Source organism: Carcharhinus amblyrhynchos, chromosome 6 (genome assembly GCF_965287045.1).
Source record: "Carcharhinus amblyrhynchos chromosome 6, sCarAmb.v2.hapA, whole genome shotgun sequence".
Classification (NCBI taxonomy): Eukaryota; Metazoa; Chordata; class Chondrichthyes; order Carcharhiniformes; family Carcharhinidae; genus Carcharhinus; species Carcharhinus amblyrhynchos.
Window position 1 is genome coordinate 117852429 of NC_137329.1, and position 12039 is coordinate 117864467.

The 12039-nt window shown below is 44.9% G+C and overlaps 1 protein-coding gene across 1 annotated transcript in view; it reads right to left on the bottom strand.

Annotated features, from left to right (window-relative positions):
- The window catches only part of ppm1h (protein phosphatase, Mg2+/Mn2+ dependent, 1H), a 147782-nt gene that overhangs the window by 14584 nt on the left and 121159 nt on the right, over positions 1-12039 (bottom strand). Inside the window, exons 7-8 of the mRNA XM_080191287.1 lie at positions 10757-10820; positions 3564-3671 (exon numbers count right to left, since the gene is read on the bottom strand). Of these exons, the coding sequence (XP_080047413.1) occupies positions 3564-3671; positions 10757-10820 (172 nt within the window). The remainder of the gene's footprint in view (positions 1-3563; positions 3672-10756; positions 10821-12039) is intronic.

Below are 12039 nucleotides of genomic sequence, written 5' to 3' on the forward strand. Positions count from 1 at the left end.
TGGATGATTAATCCAGAAACTCAGTTAATGTTCTGGGGACCTGGGTTTGAACCCTGCCGCAGCAGACAGTGGAATTTCAATTCAATAAAAAGTATCTGGAATTAAGAATCTATTGATGACCATGGTTTTGGTTTCCTTACTTGAGAAAGGACATACTAGCACTGGAGGGGGTGCAGAGGAGATTCATTAGGTTGATTCCGGAGTTGAGAGGGTTGGCTTATGAGAGACTGAGTATCCTGGGACTATTCTCACTGGAATTTAGAAGAATGAGGGGAGATTTTATAGAAACATACAAGATTATGAAGGAAATAGATAAGATTGAAGTAGGGAGGTTGTTTCCACTGTCAGGTGAAACTAGAACTAGGGACATGGCCTCAAAATAAAGGGGAGCAGATTTAGAACTGAGCAGAGGAGGAACTTCTTCACACAAATGGTTGTGAATCTGTGGAATTCCCTGCCCAATGAAGCAGTTGAGGCTACTTCATTGAATGTTAATAAGACAAAGATAGATAGATTTTTGGACAGTAAACGAATTAAAGGTTATGGTGAATGGGCGAGTAAGTGGAGCTGAGTCCACAAAAAGATTAGCCATGTTGTTATTGAGTGGCGGAGCAGGCTAGAAGGACCAGATGGCCTACTCTTGCTCCTAGTTCTTAAACTATTGTTGACTATCAGAAAAACCCATCTGGTTCACTAGGAGGGAAGGAAATCTCCAGAGCCACAGCAATGACTTTCAACTACCTAACAAGTCACTGAGTTCAAGGGCAATTAGGGATGGGCATTAAATGCTGGCCAGTCAGCGATACCCATGTCCCACAAATAAAAAAATTTAAAAAGTAGTAATGCCTCATAAAATGGTATCCAATGAGGTAGAATGAGGAAAAACAAAGGTCTGCATTCAAATGTGGATCAGGTTACCACAGAATGGTTCAGGCAAACAGCACTGAGACAAGTAAGGAGAAGCTAGGTAAACACAAGACAGAAAGGAGTAAAACAATATGCAATTAGGATGAGATTGGGTTGGACGGAGGCTTTTGTGGTGGCATGAAACAGTTGGACCCAAATGTCTATTCTATATCTGAGGAACACAATTATTCATGTTGAAACTCGTTGTATAAATGAATAATTAGGGTATATAAATTGTGCTTTTCATATTGGGACCAAATGTTTTTTGGAAAAAGCTTACATTAAGCTGAATGACTTTTCTGAGCAAATATGCCAAAGCAGACAGGAATTTTCAGAACTTAAGCTCAGAGTCCAGCACAGTGCTAAGAACATAAGAACTAGGAGCAGAAGCCAGCAATTCAGCCCTTCGAGCCTGTTCCGCCTTTCAATACAATCACAGTTGATCTTGACATTCACACATGTTCAGTTCCATTCAAAGGGAACATGTAATGTATGGGCAGCTGGCAAAGAATGATGTGAGGGTGGGGGCTGGGGAATGGTCGAGGACACGGAGGAGAGGATTTGCCTTGTTTGCCCTTGGATGCCCAGTAAGCATCCAATGAAGTTTCACACTGGCCTGCATATTGGATTCATTGCGTGCCTGCTGATTTCAGTTCAGGGACTGCTTAAAAATGCAAATCAGTATCATGGCGATGGCATAGTGGTAATGCAACTGGACTAGCAATCCAGAGGCACTATGTTCTGGGGATATGATTTCAAATCCCACCATGACAGCTCAATTAATAAATCTGTAATATAAAGCTATTCTCAACAATGGCATCCATGATAACTATCTTCAATTATTTCAAAAAACCAATCTAGTTCACTAATGTCCTTTAGTGAAGGAAATCTGCCATCCTTACCCAGTCTGGCCTACATGTGACTCCAGACCCACAGCAATGTGGCTGACTCTCAACTGCTACCAAACAGCAATTTGAGTTGGGCAACAAATACCGCCCTTACCAGCTAAGTCCATATCCCTTCACAAATAATTATCAAAAAATTATATTAAATATTTAATGCTTCAATTATGAAGGACCAATACACATGCATTGTGTATATTCTTGCCATTTGTACCAAGCTGTGAGTAGGCCTTCACTGGAGGCAGCCCCATAAAAAGGCTCCAAAACTGGTTATTTGTGTGGGGCACATGCGTTCTTCCTTGTCAGACAGAAATACTGCAACCCAGTGTCAGTTAGCACATGCCTTCCCAACAAGATCGTTTCCTCTTCGTGCTCAAGTTCTCATTGGTGTGTCCCACTGGTTGATTCAGTAGAGGCATTGGTTGGGGCTGTCATGCCTCCCTCAGTCTGCAAGCTGCTGCAAAGCTCACTAACCAAACCTACGAACGACTGAGCGGCATGGCCCAATTAGGCCAACTTAAGAGTGGTGACAGAATGGTAATGGGAGATATTTGGTGCATGGGTATATCATAGAATCCCTACACTGCAGAAGGAAGCCAATCAGCCCATTGAGACTGCACTGATCACAATTCCACCCAGGCCCTATCCCCATAACTCCAAGTATTTACCTTGCTAATCCCCCTGACACTAAGGGGCAATTTAACATGGCCAATCAACCTAACCTGCACATTTTTGGACTATGGGAGGAAACTGGAGCATGCGCAGGAAACCCACCTAGACTAGGGGAGAAAATGCTGGAAAATCTCAGCAGGTCTGGCAGCACCTGTAAGGACAGCAAAGAGCTGACATTTCGAGTCCAGATGACCCTTTGTCAAAGAGAATGTGCAAATTCCACACAGACAGTGACCCAAGGCTGGAATTGAATTCAGGTCCCTGGCGCTGTGAGGCAGCAGTGCTAACCACTGTGCCATCGTGCCACTGTATGGAGGAAAGTAAGAATGGGAAAGTTAGGCTGGGATTCCAGGTTTAAGTACTGTAAGCTACCGGTACGCACCAGGAGCAGGAAGGCGAGATTAAAAAGGATGCCTGAGTGTCCTCGGGCAAGGACAAGATGGGCCAAATGGCCTTCTTTTGTGCTGTAACTTCTCTGTGGGTCTATGTTTTGTGTGCTGAATTGGAAAATCCCTCTTTCTCACAACCCCTGTCAAAGTGTCTGAAATCATCTGTGTTTTTACAGGGGTCATATAATTTTAGTTTACTAAGATGACAGCACAGTGGCACAATGGTTAGCACTGCTGCCTCAGTGCCAGGGACCTGGGTTCAACTCTGGCCTCAGGTGACCATCTGTGTGGAGTTTGCACATTCTCCCCATGTCTATGTGGGTTTACTCCGGATGCTCCAGTTTCCTCCCACAGTACAACGATGTGTGGATTAGGCTGATTGGCATAATAAATTGACCCTTAGTGTCAGGGGGTTTAGGAGGTTAAATATGTGGAGGTACGGGGATGGGATCTGGGTGGGATTGTTGTTGGTGCAGGCTCAATGGGCCAAATGGCCTCCCTCTGCACTGTAGATTCTATGAGGAGAATGATTTGGTTTGAACTGCAGGGAAGCTAGGCTCATCCAGGACCTGATACAAATTACAACAGCCTTATAATCAAGAGTCGGTGGCAGGGATAGATTAGGTCAAAAAGCCAGGCAGAGGCTACACGCAGATGCTTTCTGTTTTTAATGAACTGAAAATGGTTTCTTTACCTCAGGAGTGCACGAGAGAAAGGGCTTTATGTGGATATTAGAATCATGAACTTTCAGATCATGATCTCCAAGTCCTCGAGTCACACCTATGGTTGCCATCACACGTGCCTGTCAAATAAATCACATTTTGTACTTCAGTGTATACATCAACAAAGACACATACCGGGGGATCTTCTGGTTCCTTCCATGGCAAGCCTGTCGCGGGCAGGATGGAAAGTTCAGAGAGGCCGCCAAACGTCCACTGACTTCGATCTCTCCTGGAACTCCTGGCCATTGTCTAACTTTCAACAAAACCCGGAAAGCATGGGGTGGTAATGACGGTTGGATTGTCACGCTACCCCTTTTACTGTCCTTATCAAGATTGGTCCACCCTGGACCCGGTAAGAAACGTGCAGTGCAGCAGCTCCATGGTCCTTTGAGTACAAGGCGTCAGCATCAGTAATGTAAATTAATGCCCCCCTTTTAACAGCACTAGCTGCCATTTTCTGGTAAGTCTCAAGGTGCCAGCCACTTTGAGAAGCCAGGGAGATGACTGAGTGTATAATGTAAGTGACCGGGACGGGAAGGAGGGGAATTGTCTAGGGGTGGGGGGGGGGGGGGGGGTGAGTACCTTAGCTAGTCGGTTGAGTGGTTGAAGGGGTAGTCAGGGCTCGAGTTAGTTGGGGCTGTTGGTTGGGGGATACTGGGGGTGGTTTAACTGGGGAGAGGGTGGGACAAGGCAAGTCAGGAGGATAGTTGGCTGCTTGGGAAGAGTAGCTGTGGTGGGGGGGTGGAACTTGGGTATTGAATCATAGGAAGTTTACAAGACAGAAAGAGGTCACTTAGCCCACTGTGTCCGTGCCAGCTGAAAAATGAAATACCATTGAAATGAGTTGAAGTACACTTTGAGTGTTACCACCGTTTCCCTGTAAATGGGTTTTCAAATGGTAAATACTCCACCTCAAGTCAGAATTAACTCAGCTGTTCATTGATTACACAAATGTTAAAAGAGGGTTAGGGAAGAGATAGTGTGATAGAAGAGTTGTGGAAGGACAGAATTCTAGCTACAGTCCATCCAGATTCAGCAGTCACACGGGAGCGCTACCATGTACTAGTCACACACCATTCTGACTTGGAAATATGTTGCCGTTTCTTCATCATCACTGGGACAAAATCATAGAACATTTTACCTGACAAAAGTACTGTGGCACCGTTACCATTCATACTGCAGCAGTTCAGTAAGCAGCTCCTCACCACTTTCTCAAGGGCAATTAGGGACAGGCAATAAAATGCTGCTCCTGCCAGCACTGCCTGCATCCCGTGAACGAATATTAAAAATATTGAGTTCAATCCAAGTTATTTGCCAAGACGATTACAGTGGAACCAAGAGGGGGTAACTGGCAAGAGACAGCTACTCCACTCAACGGAAAATCATTATAGGTTGAGGAAACAGTGCCCTAACGAGGTTCCCTTTCATGATGGAACAAGAATCAGCAACGTTTCGGACAGAACTTGCAGCTTTCAAGAACAAAGGTGCACATTTGTACAACGGCACGGTGGCACAGTGGTTAGCAGTGCTGCCTCACAGTGCCAGGGACTCGGGTTCAATTCGGGCCTTGGGTGACTGTCTGTGTGGAGTTTGCACATTCTCTCCATGTCTGCGTGGGTTTCCTCCAGGTGCTGCGGTTTCCTCCCGCAGTCCAAAAATACGTGGGTTAGGTGCATTGGCCGTGCTAAATTAACCAGGGGGGCTAGCAGAGTAAATTGAAGGATTATGGGAATAGGGCCTTAGTGGGATTGTGGTTGGTGCAGATCTGATGGGCTGAATGGCCTCCTGCACCGTAGGGATTCTATGTACACAGAACAGGCACCAGAATGTGGCAAGTAGGGGATTTTCACAGTAACTTAATTACAGTGTTAATTTAAGCCTACTTGTGACAATAATAAATGAAGTTTAAATTTTATTTGTGGCTAAACAATTGTACCACTATGGATGACACATTTCTGGGAAAGTTGATCTCCTCACTCAACAGGAACTTGGATTGGAGGTTTAGCCATGGAGGGTAGTGCATCTTGAGGTGGCCCTTCATTTTCACATCACTGAGACTCAAAATTTTAACAACTGACTTTCAAGATCTTTCAGTGCACTCTTGACCAATGACATTCACTGCTGGCAGCCTTGCTCTGTAAAATCTACCCTCCTATAAATGCGCGTACAATACAAGGAGAGGTTGGAGAAACTTGGTTTGTTCTCACTGGAATGATGGAGGTTGAGGGGCCAACCTGACAGAAATCTATAAGATTATTAGGGGCATGGACAGAGTGGATAGTCAGAAGCTTTTTCCCAGGGTGGAAGAATCAATTACTAGGGAGCATTGGTTTAAGGTGTGAGGGGCAAGGTTTAAAGGTGACGTGCGAGGCGGATTTTTACACAGAGAGTGGTGGGTGCCTGGAACTTGCTGCCGGGGGAGGTTGTGGAAGCAGGTACGATAGTGACTTTTAAGAAGTGTCTTGACAAATATATGACTAGGGAGCGAATAGAGCGATATGGACCCGGAAGGGTAAAGGGTTATCGTTCAGTCCGGTAGCATGGTTGGGGGAGGCTTTGAGGACCTCTTCCTGCGCTGTAATTTTCTTTGTTTTCAAGTGTAAAGGGGGCAGTATCTACATGCTTATAATTACAGGTGCAGTATTTATATTTTCCAAAACATACTTTCATGCAATCAAAGTCAATTACGTAATCTGATGGCTCCTTATGTAAAGAGGGTGACTCAGTAGGGAATCTCAGTGTAAAATGCAGGTGAGTCATTTGAAAACCAGCATATAATTTACTCAGAACCTCAGAAAAAACTAGATGATTTGAACGACATTATAAAAATTTTGATTTTTCAGCCATGGTGAAATAGCTAGATGCAGGCAAAGTAAAAGAAAGACTTACATTGTTAGGACGCCTTTCACAGCATTGGAATGTCCTGAAACACTTCACAGCCAATTGAGTATTTTGGAAGTGTGGCCATTGTTAGAATACAGGAAACATGGCAGCCAAATTAACTACAACGTGATAAAGACCAGATAATCTGTTTTTGGACTGTGGGTTGAGTGATAAATATTGGTCAGGATACTATGGAGAGCTCCCCTGCTCTTTGTCAAAACAATACCATAGATCTTCTACTTTTATCTGTAGGGGGGGGGCCTTGGTTTAATGATTCATTAGAAAGTCAGCATCTCTAATATATGACTATATGGGCAACACACTGGTTAGCAGTGCCACTGTACACCCCCAGGACCCAGTTCAATTCCAGGTTTGGGTCACTGTCTATGCGGAGTCTGTACATTCTCCCATGTCTGCGTGGGTTTCCTGCCACAGTCCAAAAGACGTGCGGTAACTAAAACAGCCCAAAAGACACCCATCTTTCATTCCCTCATCCTACAGTATAAATATCTTCCACTTTCTATGCCTTTTAGCTTTGACAAAGGGTCATCTGGACTTGAAACATCATCTCTTTTCTCTCCTTACAGATGCTGCCAGACCTGCTGAGATTTTCCAGCATTTTGTTTTTGGTTTCAGATTCCAGCATCTGCAGTACTTTGCTTTTGTCCAAAAGACATGCTGTTAGGTGCACTGGCTATGCTAAATTCTCCCTCAGTGTAACCGAACAGACACTGGAGTGTGGCGACTAGAGGATTTTCACAGTAACTTCATTGTAGTGTTAATGTAAGCCTACTTGAGATGCTAATAAACTTTAAAATCGAGGCTACTCATCCCCTCCACCATTCAATAAGATCAACGCTGATGATTGTAACTTCAACCTCACATCCCTGCCCACACCCGATAACCTTTCAGCCCCTTATTAAACCAAGAATCTATCTAGCTTTGCCTTAAGAACATAAGAACATAAGAAATAAGAGCAGGAGTAGGCCATCTAGCCCTTCGAGCCTGCCCCGCCATTCAATAAGATCATGGCTGATCTGTTGTGGCTCAGTTCCACATTCCCGCCCTCTCCCCATAACCCTTAATCCCCTCGCTTATCAAAAACCCATCAACCCGCGTCTTAAAAATATTTAGCGAGGCAGCCTCCACCACCTCAGCGGGCAGAGAATTCCAGAGATTCACTACCCTTTGAGTGAAGAAGTTCCTCCTCAACTCCGTTCTAAACCACCCCCCCTTTATCTTGAGGCTGTGCCCCCTAGTCCTACTGTCCTGTCTGAGCGGGAAGAGTTTCTCCACCTCTATCCTATCCATCCCATTCATCATCTTATACGTCTCAATGAGATCTCCCCAAAGACTCTGCTCCTACTTCCTTTAAGAAAGAGTTCCAGAGACTCATGAGCCTCAGAGAGAAAATACTTCTCCGCATTTCTGTCTTAAATGAGTGACCACTTATTTTTAAACATTGACCCCTTGTTCTAGATTCTTCATAGAGAGGAAACATCTCTCCACATCCACCCTGTCACTACCCTTCAGGCTTTTAAAAGTTTCGATTAAGTCGCCTCTTACTCTTCTAAATTCTAGTGGATACAAACGCGGGGTGGGGTTCTCTGGCCACGTTTGCCCCAAAACCGGAAAATCCCGCCCGAGGTCAACAGACCATTGCATGGTCCGCACCCTGGCCGCTACGATTCCCATGGCAGGTGGGACAGGAAATCTCTCCAACCTTTCCTCCTAAGACAACACACCCTTTCCTGGAATTAGTCTAGTGAACCTTCTAACAGCGCAGCATCTCCTTGGTAATGCATTGGATTGTCAGCCTGGATTTTGTGCTCACGTCTCTGGAGTGGTCGAGACACGCTTTGTGTACACCACCACTGACCTTCCAGAATCCCACAGCAAAATGCACTCATCCTGAACTAGACACACTGAACATTTCATATCTTGCAAATTTTCAATCAGTGGACCTTTGAATATTAATGAGTTCCAATACTTAACCAACAATTGAAAGTGGTGTCACGAGGTGACTTTCAAGAATCATTTGGAGCAACAATCCCTCATTCATTTTTTACAGCACTGAGATATATGGATCAGATCACAGTAAGTGTATTTTCTGTGATGGGACAGATTTTTTTGAGAATGTTTTATTCGTGATCTCTAGAGCTCAAGTACATACAAGTATAAATTTCACAAAATAAGGCCTCCTGCGTAGTGACTTGAGACTTTCTTCCTTTTCATCGAAGCTATAGGTCCTATTATTCCAATGTGCTGTGTTAATGGAATTGTGAAGACATCGCAACTTACCAAACACTGGGACCATTTCACTCAATTTATCTAAAGTTAAAGTTAAAGCTTATTTATTGGTCAGAAGTCAGGCTTACATTAACACTGCAATGGAGTTACTGTGAAATTCCTCCAGTTGCCACTGTCCAGAGCCTGTTCAGGTCAATGCACCTAGGCAGCATGTCTTTCAAACTGTGGGAGGAAACCAGAGCTCTCGGAAGAAACCCACGCAGACACAGGGAGAACATGCAAACTCCATACATACAGCAACACAAGCCGGGAATTGAACCTGGGTCCCTGGCACTGAGAGGCAGCAGTGCTAACCACTGTGCTGGTGTGCCATCTGCATGAATGTTTGGCTAGGCTTCATGAAGAGTAAAGAGAAAGGAATGGATGGGGGCAGGAAAAGCAGTCACCAGCAAGAAAACAGTTACCAAAAGAAAACGCCAACTTTTTTTTTAGTATTTCCAGCATTCGCAATATTTTGCTTTTCTATTAGAAAATAATGTTTTCTTTAAGCTAACTAAAGTCGACAATTTTTAAAAACATTTTCACAAGCCAGCCATTATTATCATGCAAATCTTATCCAGCATTTTCTGTTTGGAATTCTCCGGTCTTGCACACCCTGCTGCCAGCGGGAATGGAGAATTTGATGCTCAGCCAAACCTTCATTCACTGCAGCAGGACTGGAGAATCCCAGCCACGGGCGAGTTCAGAGAATCCAGCCTCAGTTTTTATTTCATCATCATCACTAGATGTTTATATAATGTTATGGTCAGAGGTGCAAGAGTGGTTATTTGTGGTAGATTCATGGGGGAGAAGTTTTCCCTCCTTGCCCACCACAGGAATCACAGCGGCTGGGCCAGGCTGGGACCATGTAAAGGTCCGTTGATTTTGGGCTGGATTTTCTGGTTTGGGGGCGAGCATGTCCAGAAAATCCAGCCCACAGAGTCATACAGCACAGGAAGAGACTCTTCTGCCTAACATGTCTGGCACTGGAAATTATAATTGCTTTTTGAAATCAACTCTCTCAAGGTGTGATTTAGACCCACTTCTCCAGTGCACAGTACAGTGACAATACCGCAATGCCACCACCTCGACAGAGCTTGAACTGTTCATGAGCAGAGACTGAAAATTTTTAATAATTACATTTCCATAACAGGGGTAAATAAAAATGGGGACACGTAGACAGGAAAAGTAGGAAAATAGTTAACCAAAGAAACTGCACGCCATGGAACCAAGTAGCAGCACAGCTACCAAGAAGGATCACCAAGCTAGTTTTGATCATATGGGGAAGAATTGGAGAGGAATTTCCCAGACTGGGTCCATGGTGCCTGCATTGGCCCTGTGGTGGACCTATCCATGAGTCCCACTCCCTTGCTCTCCGCTCAAAGCACTGTAACTACCCGCCCATCCTCAGTTCTGAGTCACCTTGGGTCCTTCTGTCAAACTTGTCCTCTGGTTAAAAAGCCTTTTGCCACTGGAACCCGCTGGAAAAGAAAAAAATGAACAGAGAGGGGAAAAAATGCAGGCAGAAGAAAGGCCGAGAAGAAAGCAAGGGGGGGGGGGGGAAAGAAATCAGCAAACAAAAGGGCGAGAAATTGTTAAAAAAAACCCAAGGAGAGAAATGGAAATTAGCCGATCAGCCGTGAATGTTCTAGGCGAGAAGGAATGAACGCTAAACAATGTATTAGTTTGAAAAATGTGGCAGGGTAAATTCATTGAGCACAAGACTGTGATTGAAAGCAAGTCCAGGTCCATGATGTGCCTCGCATACATCATTGCTGTGTGACTCTTGGAAATAATTACCTTCCATGGCTTGACAAGTCATTTCAGCAGAAAAGCGCAGTGCATTTTCAGGGCCAGTGTAGGGGGGGCGGTGGCGTTGGTTGTGTACACTTGACTGCCACAGTGCGAGAAACACCTCCGATCTTAATCTTAGCACCGTTTAGGCTGACAGAAATGCAAAACACTCCTCGTTATATGCAGCGGAACAACCTACCTTCTTGCCCTCCCCATAGACTAGGGGAAATTTTAGGTCATCTTCCTCTATGACTTTGTATGCCCTGTTGTAATAAAGAGAAAAGAGCTTCCATCAACACAGTACATTTACGGACAAACTCTCCCCACCTCCCACCCCTTCAATCTCCCCCAGCACAAGATGACAGGGACCTGATTTATGGCCATGTCAAGTCCCCCGGGGACGAGGGGCGGCGCACGGCACAGAATGTGTCAACCTAATTTTCTCAAGCGTCCCGTCTTCAATGGATAGGAGACACAGAGCAATTATTTCTGCAAGCGGCGGTTAGAAGCAGAGGATCAGATTTTGTCTGAGATCGAAAGGAGACAGCAGCTTTTAAAGCAAATTGTCTGCTTCCAGAAAGCCCTGGGAGTACCTGTGCACAAATGATAAAGGACACGATCAGATAGTCTTTCCCTCCCCGCCATCCCAACCACCACCAAAACAAAACTGTATTCTGTACCCTCCTTCTCCCCTATGTGCTCTATGAACCGTTTGCTTTGTCTGTACAGCTCGCAGGAAATAATACCTTTCACTGTATCCCCATACACGTGACGATAATAAACCAAAACAAAAATTAGATCTCACTGTCCACGCAGTCACTCTGAGCATTCATCGGTGAAAAGATCTGACTGCAAACCCGTTTGGTTTTTGCTCTGGCAGACAAGGAAATGAAAAGATGCAGCAGCCAAATGTTCCGGTGCACAGATAAATGAAGATCAGGGAATGTTTTATTATCAGGAGGATTGTTCTGTTTGTTTCCCCCCCCCCCCCCCGTTCCACACGCACACACACACGACTGTAGACTCAGCAGCAGTCATTCATCACTGTCAGACATACTGCACAGCTTTGGGTCAGGTCCCCTGCCGCTCCTCATGGTCCGTGCAATATACACCGAGACATCCAGCATTTGCATGCGGCAGAGTATAATCTATCATCGGCGCTAACAATCCAGGCTTGGCTCCAGCTTGCGCTGCCGTTCGCCTCTTCCAGCGTGTAAAGACTTCTCATTAGGTGCATTGGGCTCTCGTTTGTATGCCTGGCGCGTGCCTCATCGCTTTGCACGAGCTGTTAGAAAAGCTTTTTTTCAAAAAAAAATAATCTACCTATAAACATGGCTTAGCACACACGAAGCAATACTAAAATCACAGCTGTGAAAGTTATTGAGTTGTGCAATAGGCTGCGATGATTCGAACCATGTGCAGCACTGCTTTTGTTATTTGGAGAATGAAATAATTATACCTCTTCCTGCATTGTAATGCAAC